The 27,710-nt window shown below is 37.9% G+C and overlaps 1 protein-coding gene across 1 annotated transcript; it reads left to right on the top strand.

Moving 5' to 3' along the window:
• Positions 1-27,710, top strand: LOC129278906 (tolloid-like protein 1). Its single transcript, XM_064111472.1, has 15 exons — positions 1-134; positions 1,074-1,213; positions 2,070-2,184; positions 3,181-3,394; positions 6,116-6,302; positions 7,522-7,671; positions 10,008-10,211; positions 11,180-11,542; positions 14,152-14,274; positions 16,345-16,470; positions 19,986-20,111; positions 22,533-22,668; positions 24,062-24,321; positions 24,635-24,833; positions 25,771-27,710. The coding sequence occupies exons 3-15, from the start codon at positions 2,099-2,101 to the stop codon at positions 25,898-25,900; spliced, it is 2,304 nt and encodes a 767-aa protein (XP_063967542.1). The 5' UTR covers positions 1-134; positions 1,074-1,213; positions 2,070-2,098; the 3' UTR covers positions 25,901-27,710.

Consider the following 27,710-nt stretch of genomic DNA (forward strand, 5'->3'; position numbering starts at 1 on the left):
TACCAGCTGGACATCATAGGGGGCGCTCGAACAGGTGGTGGTGATGGTCAACTATCTGGTCAGCGGTGGTCAAGCCAAGGTCAATTAGACCATGGTCATCGAGCTCCGAGACACGCCGGAGAAATCAAGTTCAGGTTGGTGTTAACCCTACACTATAAATTTCAAGGATTAAGAACAAGATTATTCCATTTCAGTTGTGAAAAGTGACCAGCCAAATTTTGGATTTAACTTTAATCTTAATGATTATTTTATTTCAAATCTTGAAAGATGTAAAGTCAAATCTTTTAGTTTTATATTCCTTAAAATTTAGAGAGTAAGTCCCGAAAAGTAAAGTTTATGTCGGTATACGCCTGTATATAGGGTTACAACGAAAGGAAGATTGTCAATAATAGGGGTTGGGACAAGAGATAGCCTACACAAACAGGTATCAAGTGGAATGTACTCAAACGCAAGCACGCACGTGCGCGCGCACCCACGGTCACTCACACACACACAAAGAACCTTCAGTACCCAAACGAAAACAATGATAAAGTATCTTACACGACTCCCAAGAATCTGTTATCTGATTGGCCCAAATCGGATCACATGATATTCAGCGAATTGCACTATGACATCCAAAATGCACTATCCCGCACTCTGACGTCATACCAAATGTACTATCCTGCACTCTGACGTCATACGAAATGCACTATCCTGCACTCTGACGTCATGCAGAGTGCAGGATATAGTGCGAGGTCTGGAATTATCTAGAATTTAGATCAAATATAGCATTCGTAACAATGTACGCATTCTTGTGCATTGAGGACCTAAATAATGAACCCTGTGCTCGACTTGCCAAATGGATTTACCGCACTCGGTCCTGCGGACCTCGGTCCAGTATATCTATTGGCTCTTCTCGCACATCGTTCATTATTTGTATAATATAGCGCAGAAAACTTTATCCGTTTACTCAGGCAAATTTGTTATGAGTTAAAGTAGTGGATACTAATACCTTGCCCCAGACTCTGCGAAAAATATATTTTCGGATCATCTTGTCACCTTGTCGACTGGAATTTTTCTTTATCAAACTCTAGATCGAAGAAGGTCCAATGGCTGATAACTGACCGTGATCATCGTCGTGATCATCATCGTACTCGTCGTGCTGTTACCAATGACGATTACCGAATTTGGCCTGATGGAACCATCCCATATACTATTGATGTCGATTTCGACAGTAAGTTATCAATCTATAGGGCAAGATGGGGAATAGTATGAACATGCAGGATATGTGTTTAATACCTCGGTCACATTTGCTCTACGGCGGCCGTACGGCGAGTCGAAAACAGCCGTTTTAACATTTTTTGTACCAGCTACATTATAGGTGGTTTGAATAAAAATGAATAAAGCGGCTGTTTTCGTCTCGCTGTACGGCCGCCGTAGAGCAAATGTGACCGAGGTATAACTTTACGAATAGTACGAGCATGAAACACGAGCTGGCATTTGTATTTTTATTTCTTGTTTTATTATTATTATTATTATTGTTATTATTATTATTGTTATATTCTGACCTGAAAACGGGACCTCTACTCGTTCTAAGCACTTTTTGATGTCTTCAACAAAATTCGTATAAAACAAATAATGCAAGCGCTAGGCGCGTGCTGATTTTTTTTCAGGCCTACTGACCTAACAATGGAACATATTAAACAAAAGAACGTTTGTAGGAATTCGTGAACAGGATAATATAAAGGCCTATAATGAGAGCGCGAAGCGCGAGCTTAGATTTCTTTATATTTAGATATCCTGAAAACGGGCAAATCCTAAGCACTTGATTTTAATCATGAATATATTGCATCACTGACAAAATAACTATAGGGCAAGCGAGCTGAAGTATATCTTATGTACATATGATCAGCTAGAAAACGGGATATCTAATAATAAAATCAATAAGGATTGGTGTTAGCGTCCGTTGACGCCCATTACGCTAGCCCGGCAGCAGTACTCTTTTGATGTATTTGTGGAGGTATATGGGGGAGTACTTCTGTTATATGACTTTTTAATAATGACCCCTTACTAAATTATTCTCCTAATAGATGAAACCAAAGATCTACTTTTAAAGAGTATGAGACATTGGATGGAGCACACCTGTCTACAGTTTATACCAAGGACCAATCAAAGTCACTATGTTCGCTTTCTATTTGGCGTTGGGTAGGTACCTTGACATCGTCACGGACCAAGGAGGTCCATGATGTCATTACTGTTATAACACTATTTGTCGATACTTGAAAGTAGTTTCATTGATAATCCGTGGAAAATTATTTTTAGCGGATTATTGCCCAGAGGGCTTTGTCAAGTCCTGACAACTCCACAATGCATGAAAACAGAATATTTCAAGCGTCGTCGAAATAATGCATCGAAAATTGCGCGCATCTCCCCAAAAGAAACTTAAGCCAGTCTCACACTGTGCGATTCGTTGCGATCCGAATTTCAAATGAATTGTGATAACATTTGATATGGATATTCCAACTAATAAAATATAACAGATCAGAGTTTAAAATAGTGGTAGGACTACTGAAATCGAAATTCAGTCCAGTTAGAGCCTCCCTGAATGAATAAAAACAAATTCACTTCCAAATCGTAATGACGTCATCATCGGCTGCGACTTGAAGCCGATTTGGACTTAACTCCGACCATAGGGCTTGCCGCAAAGTAAACATATGATTTTGGTTTTCCTAACAATATACCAAACTTTGAATAAAAAAGTTACTTCTTGGAACCTTCATATCTAATGCAAAATGCGATTTCTTGAAAAATCGCGTCGCACCGGATCGCATAGTTTTGCGACGGGCTTAAAATTAAGTTTTTGTGCATTTTTTTTTGGTTGCGCACATGTTTTATTGACGCATTATTTTGAGTTATTTTGCTTTCGTGCAAGGCTCCATGATTTTACTAAACCCTGCAGGCAAATATTCGTTATGAAAAATTCATTCACGGAGAATTCATTAATTTCTTTGAAAATCCACGAGCAGCCAATATGACTTTATTGAGTTATATCATGATTGTAAACCTTCCAGTTTCTCTTTGATATAAAATTTCCGTTGATGAGACCGTCACCACGTACGTGCAGTTGAATCAATTTATGTATGTTACCATGGTTACTATTGAAGATCATAAGACAAGAAATTGATTTTGGTTTGTTTGTAGGTGTTGTTCCAGCGTTGGACGCCAGGGTGGGGCACAGAACGTTTCCTTGGGACATGGCTGTATGACCTTTGGCACCATGATACACGAGATAGGTCATGTGATCGGCTTCTGGCACGAGCAAAGTCGAACTGATCGAGACGATTACGTCACAGTAGTCAAAGATAACATCATCGAGATGGATAAACATAACTTCAACAAGTACGGTCAGAAAACAGTAGGTAGATTGACGCTAGGGACTTTCCGATCTGCACGTTCGCGAAGGGACTATGACATTAAAGGGATGGTCCAGGCTGGAGATATTCATATCTCAATAAATAGAGTAAAATTCACAAAGCAAAATGCTGAAAATTTCATCAGAATCGGATGCCAAATAACGAAGTTATTGAATTTTAAAGTTTGGCAATATTTTGTAAAAATAGTTATAAGCACGTCATCATGAATATCTATTAGTTGGGCTGATGATGTCACATCCCCACCTTCCCTTTTCTTATGTTAAGATGAAATCATAATTTTTTCATATACATATGTGAATGATGTCTCTTTTATAATGAAATAAGTTGCAGCAATGAATATCTAATGCATTGAATAAGTTGTCAATCCATTTTTTCAATTCTTGGTAGAAAAAAAAAAGAATAAACCTAATTTCATATAATAAAATACAAAAGAACAAGTGGGGATGTGACATCATCAATTTGCTCATTGAATATTCATGAAGACATGCCTAGAATTACAGCTTCACCGGACTACTGCAAATCTTAAAAATTCCATAACTTTGTTATTCCTTGTCCGATTTTGATAAGATTTTTAGCGTTTTGTTTGTCTGATTTTTCTTTATCTGTTTGTGTCATATTATTTTCAGCCCGGAGCATCCCTTTAAGTGTGTCATAATTGTCTGCTTCGTGTTTACTGCAGATACCACGTCGATGTAGTAAAGCGTCGCCATACACAGACAGAGCATGCTCTATCATACAATGTTCACAGACGTTCTTTTGGGGAATCGTTGTCACGAATAGTTGATATGTCAGACAATGTCGAGATCGTAGGAGCCTTTTGATGCGTGGACTTGTAGAATGTTTTGACCAACAAGAATTTCGCAAACAGAGTCTGTTTTAATGACAGCTACCATAATTTATAATAACAGTGCTTCTCAATTAACCAATCAGAATAATTTGTATACACTGCAAAAACTCCGGTGTTGATTTAACAACAGCCCGGAATCTATATAATATGTCCACACCAGAGAATTGTTAAACAACACCAGTTTCGTTTTGGTCTAACACCAGAAAGGTGTTTATACAACACCAATTTGTATTAAAACAGCATCGGTTTGATTCCAAACTGGTGTTGTTTCAATACTTCTCTGGTGTGGACATATATAAATTCCCGGCTGGTGTTAAATCAACACCGGAGTTTTTGCAGTGTAGGAAATCTGTCCGATCTGACAACTTGTCAAACGACAAATGCTGTTGAAACGCTCTCCGTTATATTCGCACAGTAGCCAGTTTTTGCAACCACTACGTAGACGCATTCTGGAACGTTGAGAATCTATTAAAAATGCTCGTCAAATCTCAATCACGACTTAGAGGTCATTGTCGAAAAATTTGTGAATCGGAACAGCAGATCGTCCTAAGATTCAGCGCTGACGAAAAACGGCAAATATGTCGTTCGTCCAGAGTCCAGGATGACACTGCTGTTTTGATTCACCGATTTTCGCGGACAAAGACTGTTTTGTCATTAAGGGCCTTTGACAATAGATTCTCAACGTTCCAAAAAGCGTCTGCGTATAGTGGTTGCGATAACTGCTTCATTCCACTGATTAGTCCAGTATGGTGAACATACAGATCGAAAAGTCCCTACTGTATTATACACAATGCAAATTGCTCTTTTCTATAAAATGGCATAATCACATGGTCCTGGCCACGGAGGATTATCTATTGTTACTGGGGGTGCTGTGACAATGCTCAGCACCCCCCAGTAACAATAGAATAATTCTCCATGGCCAGGTCCCTGCATAATAACCAACGTATGGAAGATTAGAAGTGCCACCCAGATGATCAGATGACTTATAGATCTAAGATAAGGTCATGTCTTCATCCTTTAAAAGAAATGACCAGGGAAGCATTTCATCAACATTTTCGTCTGACAAGTTTCCTTGAATTTGATTGGCAGAGATGCAATTTAACTATGGTAACTGTCGGATAAACTTGGAATTGTCGGATGAAACGTCTGACAAGTATCCTTTCATGAAACGCCCCCCCCCCCCCTGATGACATGATCTGGGATCTCGTCATGTCTAGAAATGATCAGACGTCCGAATTACGGATCAAGTCATCATCATTAAAAAAAGAGATGATCAGATGACTAGATCTTGGATCGTGTCATGTCTATATCCTAACGATCTATTCTGATATATACTGCCGTCTTGTTTGAAAGTTTGTACTGATGTACGACGACAAAATCAAAGAATTTTCGTGTAAATTAGATAACCTTTTCTGTATTCTGACACGATAGATCTAACACCTCTACAATGCGTTGTCCCAACAGTAGGGGATTTTTGCAAACACTCCGCAGACGCTTTCTGGGACGTAGGGAATATATTGTCAAAAGCCCTTCATGACTATGTAGTCTTTGTCGAAAATCGGTGGATCAAAACTGTAGTATCGTCCGTGACTGGACAAATGGCATATTTGCAATTGGTAGTCGGCTCCGAATCTTAGGACGATCATCTGTACCGGTTCACTTATCTTTCGACCAAGACCTCTCAGGTTTTCATTTTACTGTGTCCTAGGATTGCATTCCGCGTAGTTGAGCGAATTATAGTCAATAATCTACAAAAAAATAACACCTCAAACAATCTATTCTGTCGAAGGTTTAATTGTTTTGATGTACGACGACAAAGTTTCTCGACAACCTCTCTTGTTTTATCCCCACCTAGATCCACTCGTTGGGCCAGCCCTATGACTATGACTCCATCATGCACTATGGCCGACAGTCATTCACTACTAGTCTAGGCACAGATACCCTTATACCCAAACAGGACCGGAAGATCGGCCAAAGAGAAGGTCTTAGCGACGGTGATATACTACAGACTAAAATACTATACAGATGTCACAGTAAGCAAGGTATGTATTTCATTGGTTTTCAAACACTTAAGTTTTGAATTCAACCAATGTAACGGTTTTATTTTACGTTTGAATTTATACGAAGGTCAGGAGAACTAAAATTAATTTAATAGGAGGTATTGTTCGTTTAAATCTTATTTTTATTTGTTTTTATCGATAATGCTGCGTATTATATTTATAAGGGTTATAAAATGATAAAATCAATTGATTATCGGAATCAATAGAAAATGTGTATTTTTTTTACGGCTTGCATTTTCTATAAACGTTTATAATGCTACATACTAGCTGGTGGACGGATAAAAAAGACAGATGATATTTATATGATATTGACCGGCCTTGAGGGGAACATCAAATATATTGCCCGCAACAAAATCATATTGGCCCGAGTCTTTAAACGAGGGCAATATGGTTCTTTTAAGGGCAATTTCCCCGACAGAAGAGCCAGTCAATATTTTTGTTATCATCGAAATTAGATATCTAGAGCAAAAATCATTAAAATTTAGACAATTCTATTAAGAATAGGGATCTATTGTGTCATGTTTATATCAGGGGCTAGGGTCTGCACTTTACCATTATGACACTGGTAAGCGCCCATATCCAGTGATGCCTTTATAATATGACGTATATTGTTGCATCCCGGATCATTATGAAGCGTGTCTCTTTTCTAAGCATCCTCAAATGCCCGGATGCGAGACCAGGGAAAATACAAGGGTATATTTTGCATCGTCTCTGCATGTAAAGTCAAAACGAGCATAGAAACCGAGCAAAATACAAACAATATACATATCCCTACCCGATATTCTGAAAATCTAGAGCAATAGATTTTGTAAATGACCAGCCCAGATGTCTGATACGGGTAATAATAAATGGCATTGCATAGGTTACGTAGACTCCAATCAGTGAAGGTCAATACGCCATCATCGTGATCATAGCAGCGAGGGTCGCATTTGTTATATTTTAGGTGTTTACGCCAGTCCAAATTTGGTAAACTGGATCAGCAGTTCGTCCTCAGTTTCGGAGCTGACGAAAAATTGCATATTTGTCGTTGGTCCATTGTCTAGGACGTAATTCACCAACTTTCGACAAAGATTTCTTGGTTGATCATTGTCATGAAGGGCATTTGACAATACATTGCCTATGTTCTTGAAAGCGTTCTTCGTTCCGGGGCAAAAAAAACTTCACTCTCTTATACAATTACTTATAACCTTCAATTACACAGAGTGCGGAGGGACGTTATACGATGGGAGGGGGTTTATATCCCCATCCAGCTATCCTCATGCTGTGTCACCTAACATCACATGTGATTGGTCAATCGCTGCCCCTCGAGGCTCCGCCCTCAAGATACAATTTCTGGATATGGACCTCCCATGTAAGTATTACGCGCACTCTGACAATGCGAGGGAGCTTTTCATGAAGTGATTTTGACTGACAGCTGTTATACGCTATTGAAATCATTGAATATCATTGGACGAGGGTAATTTTTCTGCGTAAATAATCGACGGGACGCCTTCATGAAAACACTCCTCTGAGTTAAAATTTAAGACTTTTGGCAGAAAGTCTCAAGAATGATGTATGTATTGAAGTACACGTATATTTAAAGAATTCGTCACTGAGAGTTTTTTTGGCCTATAAAACACGGCATAGGTCTCTACTATATGCTGGAAGCGCCACGCTATCATTTTGTTTTAAAGTTGAATTAAGAAGACGATTCCAAATATTGAGATATTTACATTAATAGCAACCTTACAACCCCCCAAACACTAATAGGTGATTCGACCCCCCATTTTCTTTTTTCAAATTAGTGAATTTGAACGATTTATCCCTACCCATTTTCCCTGAGTTCGCTCCTGCAATGCCTACCGAGACGGGTGTTCTTTGAGTGTGACGTCACCGGGGGGTATTCGGTCCCGGTTTAGTAAACAAGGCAGTGCCGTTTTGTGTACTACTACTATGGAATAACTGCAGTTGAAGTTGTATCTGCGAGCCATAGAACTTGCAAAGAGGAAATGATTAAAATATTTGTGGCCGTACTATTATTCCAAATATGTGAATTCCCTCAGAATGATACCATAGACCCTAAAGGAATAATTTCAAGGTGAATAATATGAAATTTGATCGAGATCTTCTCACCAGTCGATAACGTAGCAGACGTGTTATTATGACATATTTATCCGCGTGTGACACGGCTCTTGCAAAAAAACACAGTTGGTTGCGGAATTGCTTTGTGCCGACCGGCCGCCCGCTCCGGCGCAGCTAGCTGTCGAGCTACCGTACCGTTCTTGTTGTCTTCAACCATAGAGATGTATACTAATTACTATATATCTTTCTGTCTTCAACTCACTTCCGAATTGCGTTTGTATGTGTGACGGTGACCCCTAGCGTAATTAAATATAGAAAACAACTCAGAAGGCCGAGAAAGAATACTATACGTTTGGTTCAAGATTGTTCTGTGGAATGAGCTATGAGTGGAAATGATCCAGAGGATATAAAAGTGGAGTCAAAGACAAAAGAAAAGAAGAAAAAACGCCAGGGGATCGCTGCACGGCCATGAACTAAGTCGACATACCAGACCATAACAGTACACTCAATGCCTGGGTGTTGTGTGTACTAGTATTATGCGTTCAGCGCGCGCTGAGCTAGCCGCCGGAATTACTTTCCAGCTACTCACTTGATTGAACATCGTGATAAAATAAATGAGAAATAGTGAAAATATCATTCAATAACTCACTGTTTGCTATCTTACATCATGATTGAAGAGTTCATGGTGGTTATTCATACTGTTTTTTATACAGGGAAAGTAAAGATTTGTGCATATCAGTCCTATTTGTTTGATTTGAGTTGCTTTGAAAAAAAATTGTAAAATATCTTTCTCTCTCTGCATAGCATTTCTGTATGACATTCAGGCACCTCTTATACTAAATTCCCCCCGGTGACGTCACACTCCGAGTGACTTTTCTGTACACTCGTCTCTCGGGCTCTGACAGGTGGCTAATTTCATAGACTTTCAAAGCAAAATATCGAGAAGGCAGAGGATTATTGTGACATGCTATGTGTTTGAACAACTTATATATACTATATTGTATGTAGAACCTATATTTATGGAAACTCACCCCCTTCTTAATTCAACTTTAAGAAAGGGAAAAGCTGGGGGAAATGAGACAGAGAAGAAAAAGGACATATTAATATATCAAAGAAAATAAAGAAAAAAAAGGTTCATATACTTGCGGTTAGAATGCACATTCACCTTGGCTCATCTTGTCCCCCTATTTAAACATTTTTTTTTCTTTCATAGAAAGATCTTATTATTTATTATTTATTTATTTATTTTGTTTTATTTATTTTATACTGCAGGGTAGGCCTGTTCAGTTCTTAAAACTGCTTTACAAAGGCGCCCTGCAGTTTAAAATATCAAACACGAAATAAATTCAATTTACAGAAAAATCATGAAGCGAACATGTTTACAGCAACTGTACATGCGTCCTGCAAGCGCCTGTGTGTGTGTACCATTGATTTATTTGTGAAACTCCTGGGCAATTGATAAATTCTAAGAATCGTACAGTACAGTAGTTAGTTTGGGATAAAGAATGAATCATAGGTTATATTAGTGGATAACACCAATGAAAAATGCAATATGCCAATATCAAGGACAGGTCGAAGTTTAGTTCCCCGACGTCGACTTTTTATCTCACTTTCTATGTTATCTAGCGGATGATGACGGAAAATGCGACGATTCGTATGTTGAGGTACGTGAAGGACAAGGCGAGCAATCGCCGCTGATTGGTCGATTCTGTGGTGACGTCAAACCCAATGTCATTCTCAACGATGGGGGCCTCCTTTGGTTGCGCTTTCAATCTGGTCGCAAAAGGCATCGTACATTTTCAGGATTCGCTGCACGATACCAATCGGTGGGTAAGTAATGTCGGAACAGTCTGTAGATTTTTGTAATTTAATAAATAAACTCATTTCAAATGAAATGTTTTGAATGTTAGGAAGCTTTAAAGTGCCATCTATTTGACGAGATATCTTGTCATGTCGAAAGAATCAGTGGCGTAAAGATGGGTGAGCTTGGGGGCGCTTGCATGCCCCCCCCCCCCCGAAAAAAAATCACGACCGAGAAAAGAAAAGGGAAAAGGAAAGAGAGACGGATGAAATATAATATTATAAAACCATGGATTGTTTTCATTTTAAACATGTTAAAGGTGCTTTCCGATTGGCCTAAAACGCAACCCTGTGTTAAATTACGATGAAAAAAAATACGCGGTTGTATTTGGATAGCATTTCTCTTAAGTTGAGACAGTCCGGTTATTAATTCACAGACAGAAAAATATTTTGCCCTTTACATTAATTTTCTGCCCCTCACAAAATGACACTTCAACCATTTTTTCTGGAGGATTCTCATCATACGGATATATGATGTTATTCATTTGGTGTTCTGCCATAAACGTGTTTTTGCCATGGGGGACACAATATCAAATGTCCCCCTACTATTTTTTTTTGTATTTTATGATGGAAAGAAATACATCATTCAAAATCGAAATAAAACGTGTATTTTGGACGAGAGATAACTTTTTTTTTTTGCTTGTCAAATTAATTTTGGTCGAAATGACCTTACATTTGGGGTGATATCCTTGTTTTGGGGTGTATTTGCTGATATTTTAACAGATTTTATTGATTTTTTTATGTCTGACAGTATTTAAGAGAAACTTGACGTCGACCAGGCATTGCAATCCTAGTCAAAGCCTAAGAAAAAGATGATACGCATTTCTTGTTGCAGGATACTTCTCATATAACCAGACGAAGATAGGATGTGATTCATTAGCCATAAACGTGTTTTGCTGATTTCAATGAAATATATTCTTGTCATTTTTGACTGACAGAATTTAAGAGACACCTAACGGCGACGCGAGGCATCATCAAGAGCATGAACTACCCCCTCTCCTTCCCCCCCGACACGGACAGCATGTGGCAGATCAAAGTCGGGGAGGGGTTCATCGTTCAACTCCGTCTCAACGAACTCCTGATACCTCACATCAAAACCACCGGTTGCCATGGTGATTATTTGAAGCTAATCGACGGGGCAGACAGCGGATCGAAACTCATCACGAAGCTCTGTCGGTCTCAGAAGAAAGTGGGCGTGGTGTCATCCGGCCCCTCCCTACGGATTGAGCTACACTCGGTTGGAATGGCGAAGAAGTTCCACGGTGACATAACCAGGTTCTTGGCCAAGTACCTTGCCAGAGGTAAGATGCTGCTACATCTTTAAAAAACATTTACACACTGCCTCATTTCGTTATTCATTAGTTATTTGTGTTGATTTAACACCAGCCCAGAATCTATATATTTCCACACCAGAGAAGTTTTAAACAACACCGAATTGGTATTAGTCTAACACCAGATAGGTGTTTATACAACACCAATTAGTTTTAAAACAGCATCGGTTTGATTCCAAACTGGTGTTAAATCAACACCGGAGTTTTTGCAGTATATGTTATATGCACATCCAAATCAGTATCCAAATACGGGAGCCGATGACGTCACATACTTTTTTTTTTTGCGTTATGAAATATTAATTTGATTTATACACTGCAAAAAAACCTCCGGTGTTGATTTAACACCAGCCCGGAATCTATATTATGTCCACACCAGAGAAGTATTGAAACAATACCAGTTTGGAATCAAACCGATGCTGTTTTAATACTAATCTGGTGTTAGACCAAAACGAAACGGGTGTTGTTTAACACTTCTCTGGTGTGGACATATATAGATTCCGGGCTGGTGTTAGATCAACACCAGAGTTTTTGCAGTGTACGTTTTTGTTTATAGACTTTGATGATACAGAGGTCCATGATATTTTATGATACATAATATTGATGATGACCTAAAATTTTCCATAAGTAATCAAATGCAGTTTCGCATTTATATAAATTGAATCATATTTTACATTTCCCATAATCGACTGTGTGACATCATCGGTGTTCTCATTTACAAACCAAAACAGAATGTGCACTTCTCTCTTTTGTGAGAAAAAAAGAAAAGAACTTAATGTCAAAACTTTCTTATTTTCCATCCAATTTAAATGAATTCTTCAGTAAAAGTTGGTTTTGATCGACTTTTTATTTTTTTTTATCAATTTTTTTCATTGGGGCGGAGTTGACGTTTAATTTTTATTTAAATTTCCCCCTTTTGACAGACTTTGGAATTCGATTGTCCTGTACAATCGAATGTCATGTTTAGCAATAGTAAATATTCTTTATGCTGAATGACCCCCCCCCCCAATAAAAAAAATAACAATAGCAACATAATAACAAGTGTATGATCCTCAGCTTCTGTTCATCTATCTTCATATTTTAAATATGAATCGAAAGAGCAGTTTTTGTGGTCGTTTTTATCTGTGTTTTTCGAAACAGGTGCGCACGTTGATACTAATAATGATTAAAGCATTTTCACCTATTTCATGTATGATAAAAGAGTGCTGAATAGTATATGTCTTCCCAAGACGCCGAAGCCAAAAACGGTGGGTTTTTTTTTAGCCTCGAACCTATGCCTCCAACACGCCCACCCACTCACCCACACACAAACGTACGTCTGACGTACGTCAACAAACGCACACACGCACACACACACACACACACCTGGGGAGAGTTTCAGATCTGACAACTTTCCTTGAGAATGATTGGCTGAGAGTCACTGTTACCATGGTAACTGTCGGATAAAACGTCTGACAAGTACTTTCATGCATGAAACGCTCCCCTGGCCAGTAGTGTCGTTTCCTATCAACACACACACCCACCCTCACACACACACACAGCCTCATTCACTACCTACATGTATACATCTAATTTGTTATGCTTTTTTTCTCCTCTCTCCCACTCTGTCTTCTTTTTCTTTTGTTAGTCATTAAAGGTCAAGTCCACCTCAGAAAAATGTTGATTTGAAACAATAGAGAAAAATCAGACAAGCAAAATGCAGAAAATTTCATCAAAATCGAATGTAAAAAAAAGTTATGGCACTTTAAAATTTCGCTTATTTTTCACAAAACAGTGATATGCACAACTCAGTGACATGCAAATGAGTCAGTCGATGATGTCCATCACTCACTATTTCTTTTGTTTTTTATTGTCTGAATTATACAATATTTATTTTTTATTTTTTATTTGACGATGAGGACCAACTTGACTGAACCTTGTAGTGTTAAACAATGCTAATTCCACACGTTCAGGGAGGAATCGATCGTTGTTTCACTTGACAATGAGGAAAAAAATTAGAATATTTCATATAATAAAATACAAGAGAAATAGTAAGTAGATGACGTCATCAGTCTCCCCATTTTCATACCGACCAGGATGTGCATATAACTGTTTTGTGAAATTAAGCAAAACTTTAAAATGTCATATTTTTCTTATTTTACATCCAATTTTACAACCAAATAAGGTTCGTTGTTCCGAAGGTTCGTTAGTCCGAAAACGAAATAAGGTTAGTTAATCATTTAGTTTTCGGACTAACGAACCTTCGGAATTACGAACCTCATTTCTTTTTCGGATTAACGAACATTCGGAATAACGAACCTCATTTCGTTTTCGGACTAACGAACCTTCGGAATTACGAACCTTCGGAAATACGAACCTTCGGAATAACGAACCTTCGGAATATCCGAACCTTCGGAATAACGAAGCTTCGGAATTACGAATGTATGCGGTACAATCATTGTAACTGTTTGAAAACATTTGAATCATCCACATTGAACTTCACTTACCGAACTCTTGATTGACTTAAACAATTCTAGTTATATATCTATAATACATTTTGTTTTGTTTATTCTAATACATTTTTATTTCTATCACGAATTCAGATTTGAACGAATGCCGTAAGAACAACGGAGGTTGTGAGCAAGCCTGTATGAATCTGGTTGGTCACTACGTATGTGGATGTAGGCATGGTTATAACATGGCCGACGATTATCATCATTGTACAGGTAAACACCCCTCCCCCCTTTCCGAAGCCATTTTCACAAACGTGTAATTAAATGCAGTAGATTAAATTGGCCCGTATTCTAAAGTCAGGTTTAACTTGTCTTAGACCATGGTCTATTGTGCTAAAATTATGGGGAGCCAAAATTTGAAAAATCGGTTTCTATTGTATATTTCTTACGTTTAATATTTGGCTTTTATAATGAAGAAATATACTTCAAAATAGTTAATTTCTCATTCCCAGACAACTTGGGCGTCATATGAGTTAATAAATTGGATGTGTACTCTTAGGGATTTGTGCCCCAATTGGCTCTCCATACTTAAACCACAACTTTAAACCAGGGCTTAATTTAAACCCGAGTTCAGAATACGGGCCAATCGCACTGAGCTCATACTCCCCCCTCCCCCACCCATTAAACGTACCTTTCTGATTAAATGAAACGAGTTGTGTTTGATTGTCCGCAGTTCGGTTCAAACATGAGACTTGTGCAATGGGCTCCTGTCCAAATATTTTTTTTTAAAAGAATACTTACTTTTCAGGTTTTAATCTAAATCGATACGAAGTACTTTTTTAATTATTTTTATTGTGAAAGGTTGAATTGCGACGGTCTCAGTTTACGCTAAAACTCTTCATCAATTGCTAATTTCATTGGCCTGTATTCTGAACTCTGGTTTGATTTAAACTGTGGCCTAAAGCTGTAGTTTTTTCTAAAGGTGACATATATAATTAGCAGTACAAGTTCAATCTTTCAGCTTGTTGGACACTCAAATCGTTCATAACTTCTGGAAAACAATAACTAGAAAAAGTCTTCATCATATGCAGGAAAGAGACAAGTAAAGATAAGATACCAACAATGTAAACAAATTTTTTGACATTTTCGGCTCACCATGATTGTACCCCCGCACAAAGTTCGGAGGACCCTATGGATTTGGCCTCGTTCCGCCGCCACCGCCGCCGCAGAGACTTCCTTGTGAGCGCTCTACCAGCTTCATTTCTGCTCTGATCATCTTCATATTTGGCATGAAGGTCGATTATGGTAAAGCAAAGCCGCCTATTGATTTTGGTGTGGGCGGAGACATCGTTGCCATGGTAAAAAGAGTTTTTGTGGAATAACAGAAATGTCCTTGTGAGCGCTCTACCAGCTTCAAATGTGGCATGAAGTCCATTTTGGTAAAGCAAAGCCGCCTATTGATTTTGGTGTGGATGGAGACATGGTTGCCATGGTAACCATATTTTTTGTGGAAAATTTGGTAAAACCTTTAACTGCTGCTTTTTTTCCAGTTTGTCATAACAGTTGGCACACAGAAGCAATATTAGAAGGTAAAGCGAAGATACCTATTATTCTTGGTGAAGGGGGGGGGGTCTTTATTGACATGGTAACAATCCAAGTGAGTGTTATCAATAATTATGACAATCCAATGTATCATGGTTACTTCATTCCTAGGTACATGTATCATAATATCATGATGTTCCCATATAGAAAGTTTGTCATAGCAGTTGCCACACAGAAGCAATATTAGAAGGTAAAGCGAAGATGCCTATCATTTTTTTTTTGTGGGAGGGAGGTCTTAGGGTTAGGTTTACAAAATATATATAGATTACTCTATAATTGTTTTCCCCAATAGGTGCTACTGTAGAATACTTTAGGTTCTGCAGAGTCACGCTGCTACGTCATATTATTGTCATCAAAATTTGGTCCCCACAGGCAAAATGTGGGCAGGGTTATTGTTGCCATCATAATCGTATTTATTTGTCAAATTTCTGTGTAAGCTTTATATCGCGATGACGGATGATGCGGTGTGTTCGGGGATACATGTGCTCGGCCGCGCGACCCGCCGAGCATCTCTAGTTTTAGTAACGAGAAGGACCGTGGTTTAAAGTTAAACTAGACATTAAAACACGGGCGTTTGTGTTTAAGGCTTTAAAAGTCCCTGCCGCGTTCTTTGCCGTCGATCTTTACCGCATCCGGGTGTTCGCCCCGGTTTTCCCGCCTACCGTCCCTTTGTCTTCAAAGGGACGGTAGACATCAAAGACCCGTTGACACCCCGTTCTTTAATCCGTCTTTATTATACAGATATTGACGAATGTGCTACTGAAAACGGACGATGCTCTCATAAGTGTGTGAACTTGATAGGCAGCTACCGATGTGAATGTCCGACTGGTTTACAGATCTCATCCTATAATAGCACACACTGTGAAGGTTTGTACATGATAATGATTCAGTACGTAAAAATAATGGATTTAAAACACACTAATTTTCATGCTTTCATAATGAGATAATGCAAGAAACTGTCCAGGTTATAAAATGGTTATAAAACGGACTTCAGATTCCGTTTTATAACCGTTTTATATAACTATTGAAATTAACTTAACCATCATTAGAATATGCAACTACCATGGAAACCTTCATTCTGTTTGGCTGATGAGCCCTGTTACCATGGTAGCTATCATAGTGATAAGGTTACAGTAGTTATAACGCTTTATGAAACAGGCTTCATGATCTGTAAAATTATCACCAAACACATGATGACGTATGATATGATGATGAAGATGATGGTGAAGATTATGATGATGATGATATTGTGATGATAATGAGGAGGGGAATGATGATAATAATAACAAATTATGATAATGAGAATAATGATAATAATGATAATGATAATAACTAGTAATCACAATAATATATACAACTAATAATCATAACAGTTAGTAAATTCATTGTAATTGTAATAATGGTGATGATGAAATATTATTTAAAAAAATATATAACGGCGCTGATTCATTTGTATCAAACAAAATGTTCAGGAGTATACTATTTGAATAACCAATAAACAACATGGGAATACATATCAGTATTTGAATTCTAAAGAAATAGATATGAAAGACTCTTCGAGGCTACAAAAGAAAATACATTTTCATGCCGAATATTAACCTGAACCAGAAATTTCCTGCAGTGAGCTGATTGATGAATCTCTAGGGAATGAATAAAATGGATGAATATCGACAGACGAATCTCTATCAGTATCCTCACTCTCCTTTGATGGATGAAGTGTAGCATGGACTGTTGCAATTGCAACGCGCAAAGCTTCTCTTAAACTGCCACTAAGATCCACGTCTTCAAGCTTCACTACTCGGCGAAAGTCTTCCTGACCAACAGATTGTATCCAAGACAGAAGATTCTTGACGTCAGCGTATGTCACGGAGGATGTGTCGAAGTAGTCAGCCAGGCCGTGGCCCAATGTCGCGCTGAATTCTTGCAGATCAGCTAACATAGCTTCGCTCATGGACAACCTGCGAAGAATTGCACGGCGTGAGCGCCGTTTCATGTCGAGTGAAGAACCACGTGCTGTCACATTGTCCCAGTCAGAGTCGCTTGGTCCACTCTCCTTTGTCGATTCTGTCGAAGAGCAGCTGTCAGGAATATACCTTGATCGCTGCTTTCTGCTCGTTCGACGATCCACAAGTCTATCGAACACCTGAAAGAATTGCCATGTATAAGTGGACAATGATTCCTTAGTCGCAAGTGATGATGACACTCTAGCTCCTTCTGGTTCAGCTCTCCTGCTCAGGTCTGCAGAAGACTCTTCACTTTCAAGGGAAATGTCTGCATGGCTAGAAGAGTTATTTGGTGTAGAAGTACAGCTCTGTAAAGCAGCGCTTTCGTGTAGGACCTTACTCACAAATCCCGAATCACTGTCTTTGTGATGATAGGATGTTGTCCTCTCCGTCGAACACAAAGAATCCGTTATACGGTCATCATCATTATTATTAAAATATTCTAGGCTACGGATTACTTCACCATGCTCGTGATGAAAAGATTCATTTACATGTATTTCACTATTTGTAGCTTCTGCATGAACACATTCTTCCACAGGATTTCCATCAAAAGCGATATCTTCAAACCTTCTTGAAGGTCTCTCGTCTGATATGAGGTGTTCCTCATGATCTAGGTGAGAACCAAATTTACCCTCTTCGATGACCGTCATGCCCCGATGGCGACCTTCCGTCTTGCTATAATAGTCTCCTTGTGATTCTTCCGTTTCAGGGTTGTCAACCCATGAAGCATTGGTTAACAGATTGGTTTCATCTGAAACAGTAGCAGATGCTTCCTGTAAATCATCATTGTAGCTCCTGCTTTGAATGTTTACGATACTGTCATCTGTATATCTACGAGAGGAATGCGAATCGATGTTTTGATGATCAGAATTTGTCACTGAATATGTCTTTTTCCTCGTCACTGTTTCGTTCCGACGAATTAAATGACTGGAGGATATGGAATGATCGCCGTCCTCCACTGCTGATGTCGGGTTATTGTCGACGTACTGGCGCTTCAAATCCGACACTGTATCACTCAGGGAAGCAAACTCACCGTGAAGGGAAGTCAATCGTCGTTCGACCCGGCAGCACTGGTCTACGTGGTCTTGAAGATTAGACGTGAGTTCTGTTGTTCGTAGCCTGACCTGTGATAGGTCAGACTGCATGGTGTCCAAACGATGCTCCAAATTTCTGTAGTTGTGGTGTAGTTCCTGCCAGTCTTTCATGAGCACCATCCTCTCATAACGGGGTAGGTATTCGTACTCCATCTCATCAGAGATGTGACTGGATGAAGTTCTGAGATAGCTGGACATCTTCTTGATTGTCACAGATCGAAATGTATATTCTGACCAAAAAATAATAATAATAATTTCATACGAGGGCCCGAAACAATAATTTGTCAACGAGTATCTCCTTCTATAGACTAATAGTCATCGCAAAGGCTAAATCAGTCGTTATTGATAGTTGTCTTCTGAGTGGAGATTCCTCGAATGTTATTTCTTGTCATATTGGTTGTTTCCCTAGTTCGATATCATGGGATATCATGTAACAAATAGTGTCCTTAACGGTATGTGATTCCTTCCATGTATTGTACTTCAAATTTAGTATCTGATAAAAAAGTGTACATTATCAACAGCGGTTAATGCAGTTCTGGTTTTAAATGAATAAACTGACATGCCTAATTGAGGAAGGCATGTCTTCTGCATTGGCAAACTGATTCACGTTCTCGATGGTGTTTTTGTATGATTTTGTTGAGGTATTGAGTCACCGCCTTTCCTCTCTATTCACTGGAAACACCTGCCGCACCGCCGAGGCGATGCCCCATGCCTCGTTTCGTGTACTCGTTGTTATGACAACGGTACTGATTTCTGAAGACGAAATGGTATTTATCAATAGTCCTTTCCAAGTATATTGGGGATATTAAACCATATACGTTTGATACACTAAGTAATGAATTTTGCAGCTACTTTGTATTAGTTCTCAATGATGAAAAATCTGCAGGCCAAAAAAAAGCGTATGTAGATCACTTTCAAATATTTTACTGATTGACCATGAATACTATAATTATTATTATTTTTATTATTATTATTACTATTATCATCATTATTATTTTTATTATTAGTAGTAGTAGTAGTATAATTATCATTATTGTCATCATCATGATCATTATCATTGTGGTTATTGTCACAATTATGAAACAACCGAAACGAGATTTATAATCGAATAATCTATTCTTATACTCGCACAAACACTTTGCGAGACGCGTTTTTATTTACAACTTCAATATACCCCATTTATGTAATACATGTATATATAAATCCTGTTTCTTTGATTATTTGTTGGTTTACTTGTTTGTTCACTTGCTTGTTTACTTGTTTACCTGTCCGTTTATTTGTTTAGATGTGAATGAATGTGATTCCCCTCACCTTGACATCTGTGAGCATCACTGCCATAACACCTATGGGGATTTCGCTTGCTCCTGTCAACCAGGGTTCATCCTGAGCATGGATGGGATGAGCTGTGAATGTAAGAATATACATCTCATCTTTCCCATCACATGTCCTTTTGTAAGGCATTTGTCCTCACTGTACCTGGGGGCCGTTTCATAAAACTGTTCGTAAGTCAAGAGCGACGTTAAGAACGACTGGTGATCCTTTCTTACGCGCTAAACCATCGCCTCATACCGTTTACCACAAAAAAGGTTCACCAGTCGTTCTTAAAGCCGCTCTTAACATACGAACAGCTTTATGAAACACCCGCCAGGTTCCTTGGAGATTACCTTGAATATTCGGTCCTCTTGTTGCTTGCCTATAAGTATATATGCTTTCTTAATTCTGAGCAATCGGGTAAAAGTGTTTTAAACTTTTAATATATGGCAGCCTCAGGGCAAAATCCTCATCACCCTGTTTCTGGGGCCCTAAAAAATGTATAAAAATATTAATATGTAGTTAATTGTACAAAATTCAATATGAAGTTCGAGTAATATAATACGCAGCGCCATCTATATAGAAATAATACATTTCGGCCGTTCCGTAGTATTATCCACTGAACTAGAGATACGTATTTTTAGTTCAGTGGTATTATCATTACCCCGGCCTTATCAGAAAGATCGTTTGGTCTACGATCAACGTAGTGTTTCTTAGCGCGATCGTGCGATTTTCGAACAGATTCAGGAGACTCTTATGCCCGTATTCTGAAGTCGGGTTTAACTTAGACCATGGTCTAACTCTTTGCTAAAATTATGGGTAGCCAAACGTTTCAAAATTTTGTTTACAGCGATAGCTTCTCATGATTACTGTGGTCTTTACTAATTCTTTAATGGTGAAGACAACTGTCATACTTATCCTTCCCGGGCAGTTAATAATGTGTTGGGAGTCAAATAAGGTGATACAATGAACCTCTACTGTTGGAGATTTATGTAACATCTGGCTTTCCATAGTTAAACTACAACTTTAAACCAGGGTTTGATTTAAACCCGAGTTCAGAATACGGGCCTTAGGGTCTACTCTTTCGTTTAGTATACGGAGGTTGATTTTTCAATCGTAAGATCGTAGTTTTGAACCACACTGTGAAGTAAACGTACGATAAGCATAGGAAATTGTGCGATCTCCATGCAGAAATCGCACGCACGGCCGTACGCCATCTGTATGGCTTTTTCTGTACCAATACATGAAATCGTACGATTAATAATGTAAACATAAAAACCGTAGCCCATACACAACGATGTCGTCTGAAAATCGTAGACAATTCTACAGTGCGTATCAAAAAAAAGTTTACACTTTGAAAAAGCCCTGGGAATTAAACAATATACAACATGTGGGTAATTTTTTCACATATAATCTTGGGTTTGGGTCTCATCTATCCAATGAAAGTAAAAGTTTTGACAGAATGTTGCACTTGAGTGAGCACTGTCCATTTTTGTAAAGCTCGCAGAAATCTGTTTGCGCAGAAATGCTTGTTTTCACGCTGTGTCAAGGGGAAAGGGCGAAATCAAACTTACCCTGCGAAACATTTCTCATAGATTTCCCTTGCGCTTATAGTCAATTGAAATAAAACGGATACATTCAAGCATTGTGTAACAATTTTGCTACCCATATTGAAATTTCAACACTTAGTAAGCACGACCTTTACCCCCTTTTAGCCAGCTGGATCTGAGGACATAACTGAATCTGAACAAAAGTTTATATCAGACATCTCCAGCATTTTTTCACTAAGTTTTTATCATTTAAAGTGGGTTTACATTTCATTTTTCCTTTAATACTTGTTTCTCCTCACTTTTCCCAAGCTTGACAATGATTAACAAAATGAAAATCAAGCCTAAGCCATGTCATGTAAATCACAGCTTAGTGTAAAGCAGATATCGTCACGATGGCCTCGGTGAGTGGGGGAGTGGGGCGCAATGCACTCTTCGAAGTGTTTTGGGCAAGGAAACAAGTTAAAAAAGGTAACAGATATCTTCAAATCAATTTTACTAGCTAAATTTCACGTGTTAGTTCTTTATGATTTAAGGTCTACTTTTATTCGCATAACTATTTCAAAGTTCTGCGCAAATCATTTTTCACTAACTTTTCAAAAGTAAGTGGTGCTCACTCAAGCGTAAATATTTTTCGACATTTATATCGTCATTTGCTTAAATGGATCTGTACCAATGTTAAAATGTGGGAAAATCTTCAGGATATTACAAATATATAATTTTACAGGATTTGTTCTATTAAAAAGTGTAAACTTTTTTTTGATACACACTGTATAATGACCATAGCAAATGTAAGCTAGACATAAGTATCCCTGATTTTTTTTTTTTTTCAAACTATCGAAATTTTCAGTATATCCGGGAGAGATTTGAAGATTCATTCTATCATTTGCATGTTTTATGTATAATAAAAAATGTCAGGTTTTCAATGAATAATGGAATCACATTTTTGTCTTCAAATTTTACTCTTCTTGTAGTGATACAGGGTTGCGGAGGATTCATGCATGGCGTAGAGGGCGTCATAACACGACCTTACATTCCTACCAACAACACTAATTCTATTGCCTGTATCTGGTTCATTGATGTATTGGATCACCTCAGACTATCCCTCAGGTACGCCAGCGTTCACACTTCAGTCCAGTTAGGTTCAGTTCAGTTTATTTCAGTTCAATACAGTTCATTTCAGTCCCATTCAGTTCAGTTTATTTCAGTTCAATAAAGTTCATTTCAGTCCCGTTTAGTTCAGTTCAATTCAGTTCAATAAAGTTCATTTCAGTCCCGTTTAGTTCAGTTCTGAACCAATTCATTCATAAAATTCAATTTCTTTTGAAATAATTTGCTGTTTTCAGTTCAATTCAGTTGATTGCAGTTCAGTTCTGTTCCGTTGAGTTCAGTTCAATTCAATTCATTCCAGTTCAGTTTAGTCAATTTTGTTCAGTTCTGTTCAGATAGGTTCAGTTCAATTCAGTTCAGTTCAATTCTGTTTACTTCAGATCAGCTCAGTTCAGTTCAATTCAGTTCAGTTCAGCTTAGTTTTAAGTTTGTTCAGTTCGATTCCAGTTCTGCCCAGTACATAGTATGTCAGTTCACTTAAAGGGGAGCGTTTAATCCTTTTTTTTTGTCTCACAAGTTGTCGGATCTGACAGATTTTCTTGATTTTGATTGGTCGGCCTTCTGGTTGGTTCAGCTTCCTCACATTTTAACCCACAAATCAGTTACAATCACCATTTTAGTTTATCGTGTAAATCAAGACCATTAACTGTCATTATCGTCAGTTCTGGGGGCGTTTCATGAAAGGACTTGTCGGACGTTTTATCCGACAAGTCCCATTTTATCCGACAGTTACCATAGTAACAATACCTCTCAGCCAATCAACATCAGAGAGAGATGTCAGATCTGACAACTTGTCGGATGAAAATGTTGATGAAACACTCCCCAGGTCGGTAGAGTCGGGAGTGTTTCAATCAATATTTGGCGTCTGAATTGTTCAGGGTTTTGATTGGCAGAAAAACAAAGTTCTGTGACCTTTAAGTAAATTATAGTTAAGTTCTTTCCTTTCGATTCAATTTTATTCATCAGCAGAATAACACTTCTTGCAACCATGTTTATTTCCTTGGTAAATATTCCCCTTTGTTGTCTCATATATTTAATTTCGTAATTGAGTTTAGTTAACTTTTACATCTTCATTAAGACGAGTAGTCCATTTAACCAGGACTATATTCAATTTACCAGGTTTATCAAATGATATATGTTTATAGGTTATATGTTTTTAAGTTGGTTTTGTTTTTAGGGGAATGAATCTGATTTTTTAAATTCAGCTTGAGAAGTCAGCAATCTATATTTTCTATTCTGTGTATCATGATTTCCTTCACTCTGCTCAATTAAATGCATCAAGCTCCGATTGTGGGTTTTTTTTTTATATGCAAATATGAAATGCAATGAAGTTCAACTGAGCCCAGTTCTATATATTCATTCCTATTTCCTCACATTATTAATATTCATTCAGCCTAGACTCACTCGATTGGTCAAGCAACAGTTCGTGTGCAGACTATATCCTAATACGTGGCGAAGAGGGGCATTCTGAACAATATCCTCGAGTTTGTGGTAATAACAGCTGGGAACGCACCTACAATATGACCTCCAGTAGAGCTTGGGTTCATTACCACTCCGAATGGCCGCACGAGGGAACCTTTCTAATTGAATATACTACAATGACTATAAGTGATTCTGATGACTCCATACTCAAATGTGGCGGACCTTTAAATGGTGAGTCTCCTTACCTAAATATTCCCCAGGGGGAACAGGCAGGGACATTGCCTTATGCTTCGGGGGGGGGGGGGCATTTGCATTGACGATTGGATACCATTCGCGACCCCAAAAACATGTAAAAAGGATGTCTTTTTCAAGATAGGGCACGTTACGTACGTAACGTAATAAGGGTGTCGTATTTTCAGGTATTGCTGTATTGCTAATTTTGTTATTGATTTTGAAACCCCAAAATCACATGCGTCAATGCATGCACATTGTTCTGATACGATTGCAGTTCTAGTTATTAATGATTTCATTCATCCACCGGCAGAAACTGGAGTCATCGAGACCCCTGGCTTCCCCAATAGTTACCCCAGCAAGGTGGAATGCACATGGACCATATCCAATGTCAGTACTGTTGCCTTTCATTACGAGAAGTTTGATGTCGAATACGAATCGAGCTGCCTGTTTGACTACCTTGAGATCCGTGATGGTCCTGAAAGCAATGTCAACTCGACGCATATAGGAAGGTACGTGAATTTCAAATGACAAAGTAACTTATGAGAGCGTTGTAGGCTCAGTCGGTAACGCGTCTGCCCGTCGAACCAAAGATCGTGGGTTCGAGTCCAACCCGGGCGGATGACTGAAACCAGTGCGTTGTGTGTAAACGTCTCTCCCATGTTTCATAGATGCAGGCTATGTTACAATGGAAAACACTCCGTCCCTCGGATAGGACATTGAATGGAGGCATCATGTAAAGGAAAGTCACCACCTTTGCACGTTAAGAACCCACTGCACTATTCGTATAAGAGTAGGGGGAAACCCCGGTGAAGTGGTCCACCTGCACTCCCCCCAATCAGTTATAGGGAGGAGAGACCTGCGGGTGATTCAGTTCGCTTTTCGCCTCCCCGTCACAGGTGACGCCAAACAAATGAAAATAATAAAGTATTGTTGAGTGAAGCCCAACTGTTAGAATGTAATGTGAGATTTGAATTTATTTACCTTCCCGGATACACAGTGATATAACATTATAAAGTCAAATGTGCGTGACAATTATTATAATTCATAAATATAGAAGAAAGAATAACTTAGCAAAATAAACGTGACTTCGTCAAAGGTAAAAGAAAATAAAACGGGAAAACTGAACACAAAATAGCAATTCTCGTATGTATCTCCAGTCCTCAAATAACAACATGATACCAGTCATTGTTTTTGGCGATGCTGTCGTTATTTTTGTTGTGTTTTTGGTTGTTAATGTCATTTTGAGTATTAATATGCCTACTGTTGGTAACGGCTGCATTGATGGAAACTCTATCTGTCATTGTGAAATTCACTATCATCGTCTCTTTATTATTTAGTAATTTTGATTACTATTATTTATCGTCATCATCACCATTATTATCATTGCCATCACCATCACCACCACCATCATTTGTTGTTTTTTATTGGCACTAATTTATATTTTAGGTTCTGCGGCGCTGATCCACCACCGAACGAGCTGAAGCTCAACACGGGGGAACTCGGGCTGGTATTCAGGTCTGACGCCACTGTGCAAGGAAGGGGCTTCCGTGCTGTCTATGAAGTTCAATTCAATTAAATTCGCAAATCAGGGGGTGTATTACAAATATTTAAGTGTGAATGCATAAAACTTGCACTTAAAGGGATGATCCAGGACAAAAATATTTATATCTAAATAAATAGAGTAAAATTCATAGTGCAAAATGCTGAAAATTTCATCAAAATCGGATAACAAATATTTCGTTATTGAATTTAAAGTTTATCAATATTTTGTTTAAACAGTTATATGTACATCGTCATTTATATTCATTAGGTGGGCTGATGATGTCACATCCCCAATTTCCTTTTTCTTAGGTTATTACATGAAATAATAAATGTTCCATTTTTTCTAACATGTGTAAATGATGTGTCTCCATTATGATGAAATAAGTTGCGGCAATAAATCACTAATGCACTTAATCAGTTGTCAATCAAATGTTTTTAGTTCTTGGTAAACTTTTTTTGATAAACCTAATTTCATGTAATAAATACAAAAGAACAAGTGGGGATATGAAGACATAAAGACATGCCTTGAACTGTTTCACCGGAATAATGGAAATCTTCAGTAACTTCTTTATTTGTTATCCGATTTTGATCAAATTTTCGGCATTTTGCTTTGTGAATGTTACTCTATTTATTGAAATATAAATATCCCCAGCCTAGACCATTCCTTTAAAATGGGGGTTGCGTGTAGTATGAAACACATCACAGCATTGGCCACATCATGGTTAGATGACGCGCGCCGCTGATGACAATAATTATATTGTTATTTCCTCAGGTCATCCGACATGAGTATTGGAGAAAATCATCAGTTTACATTGACAATCAGAACAACAATTTCAGATTTCAGATCTTACACTAATTCAGTAACAATTGTTAAATAAATCAAGGTACTGTTAGATCATTCGTCTTTCTGATTTCGAAACAGAAAAAGCCAAAACGAAATATTTAGTGAAAATTGATTCTATTTTCGAAATTTGAAGCAGAAAAACGGTCATTTTTCAATATTTTCAATATATTTTGACAAATAGAATCAATTTTCACTCAACATTTCGTTTTTTGCCTTTTCCGTTTCGAAATCAGAAAAAACGAATTATCTAACAGTACCTTGATTTAAATAGATATATGAAGAAAGATGAAAATAAAAATCGGTTAATTAGTGAGATTGCACTGTAAATATCATGTGCGCGTAGGCACTAAGCATGACTTTGATTCACACTTAAATATTTGTGAAACACCCCATGATAATAAGTACTATTTTGTTTCAATTTTTTTTATTTATCGCAAAGGAAAAAGGAAAATACATGCAATTCAAGTTGTAGCCAATCAATACCTCAATAAACGTCCAGTATAAACTCAGAGTCGACTTTGAAATAATATTGAAATAAACCCTTGGAAACATTTTCATATGAAATTGTGAAAATCAGTCCATTTGTTTTTACATCTTGCTTTTCATTTTTTTATTTTTATTATTTTATTGTGCTAATTTATTGACGCGCTTTTCAAGAATCTGTAATTCTACATGTGGGAATGTAATATTTTAGGATGTTTTTGTTATTAGAAAAACCTTAACTAGAAAAAAAATGTATTTAGTTATTAATCTTTATAAGCAGTACTTTTTAAGAAACAGCTTTTTTTATTAGGATATGTAAACAAGTGACGAAATATGCTTTAATTACATTCTATTTTTTATAATATGCACCAGAGCCGATACGCTGTGGGCGCTGCATACATATTCCATCGCAGGGATAAAAAATATCAGTGTCTCGTGTAATGAAGTCTATTCTTTTGATGTAATTATTATATTTATAAATGGTTATAGTCAAATAAATCTGACCTGTAAATGTAAA

Source organism: Lytechinus pictus, chromosome 16 (genome assembly GCF_037042905.1).
Source record: "Lytechinus pictus isolate F3 Inbred chromosome 16, Lp3.0, whole genome shotgun sequence".
NCBI lineage: Eukaryota > Metazoa > Echinodermata > Echinoidea > Temnopleuroida > Toxopneustidae > Lytechinus > Lytechinus pictus.

Bases quoted from the DNA above. Each gene is read 5' to 3' on its own strand.
- LOC129278906 (XM_064111472.1), top strand. From the start codon at position 2,099: ATGAGACATTGGATGGAGCACACCTGTCTACAGTTTATACCAAGGACC. The intron at 10,212-11,179 runs GTAAGTAATGTC...TTTGACTGACAG, and splicing joins TGCACGATACCAATCGGTGG to AATTTAAGAGACACCTAACG. The intron at 14,275-16,344 runs GTAAACACCCCT...TTTATTATACAG, and splicing joins CGATTATCATCATTGTACAG to ATATTGACGAATGTGCTACT.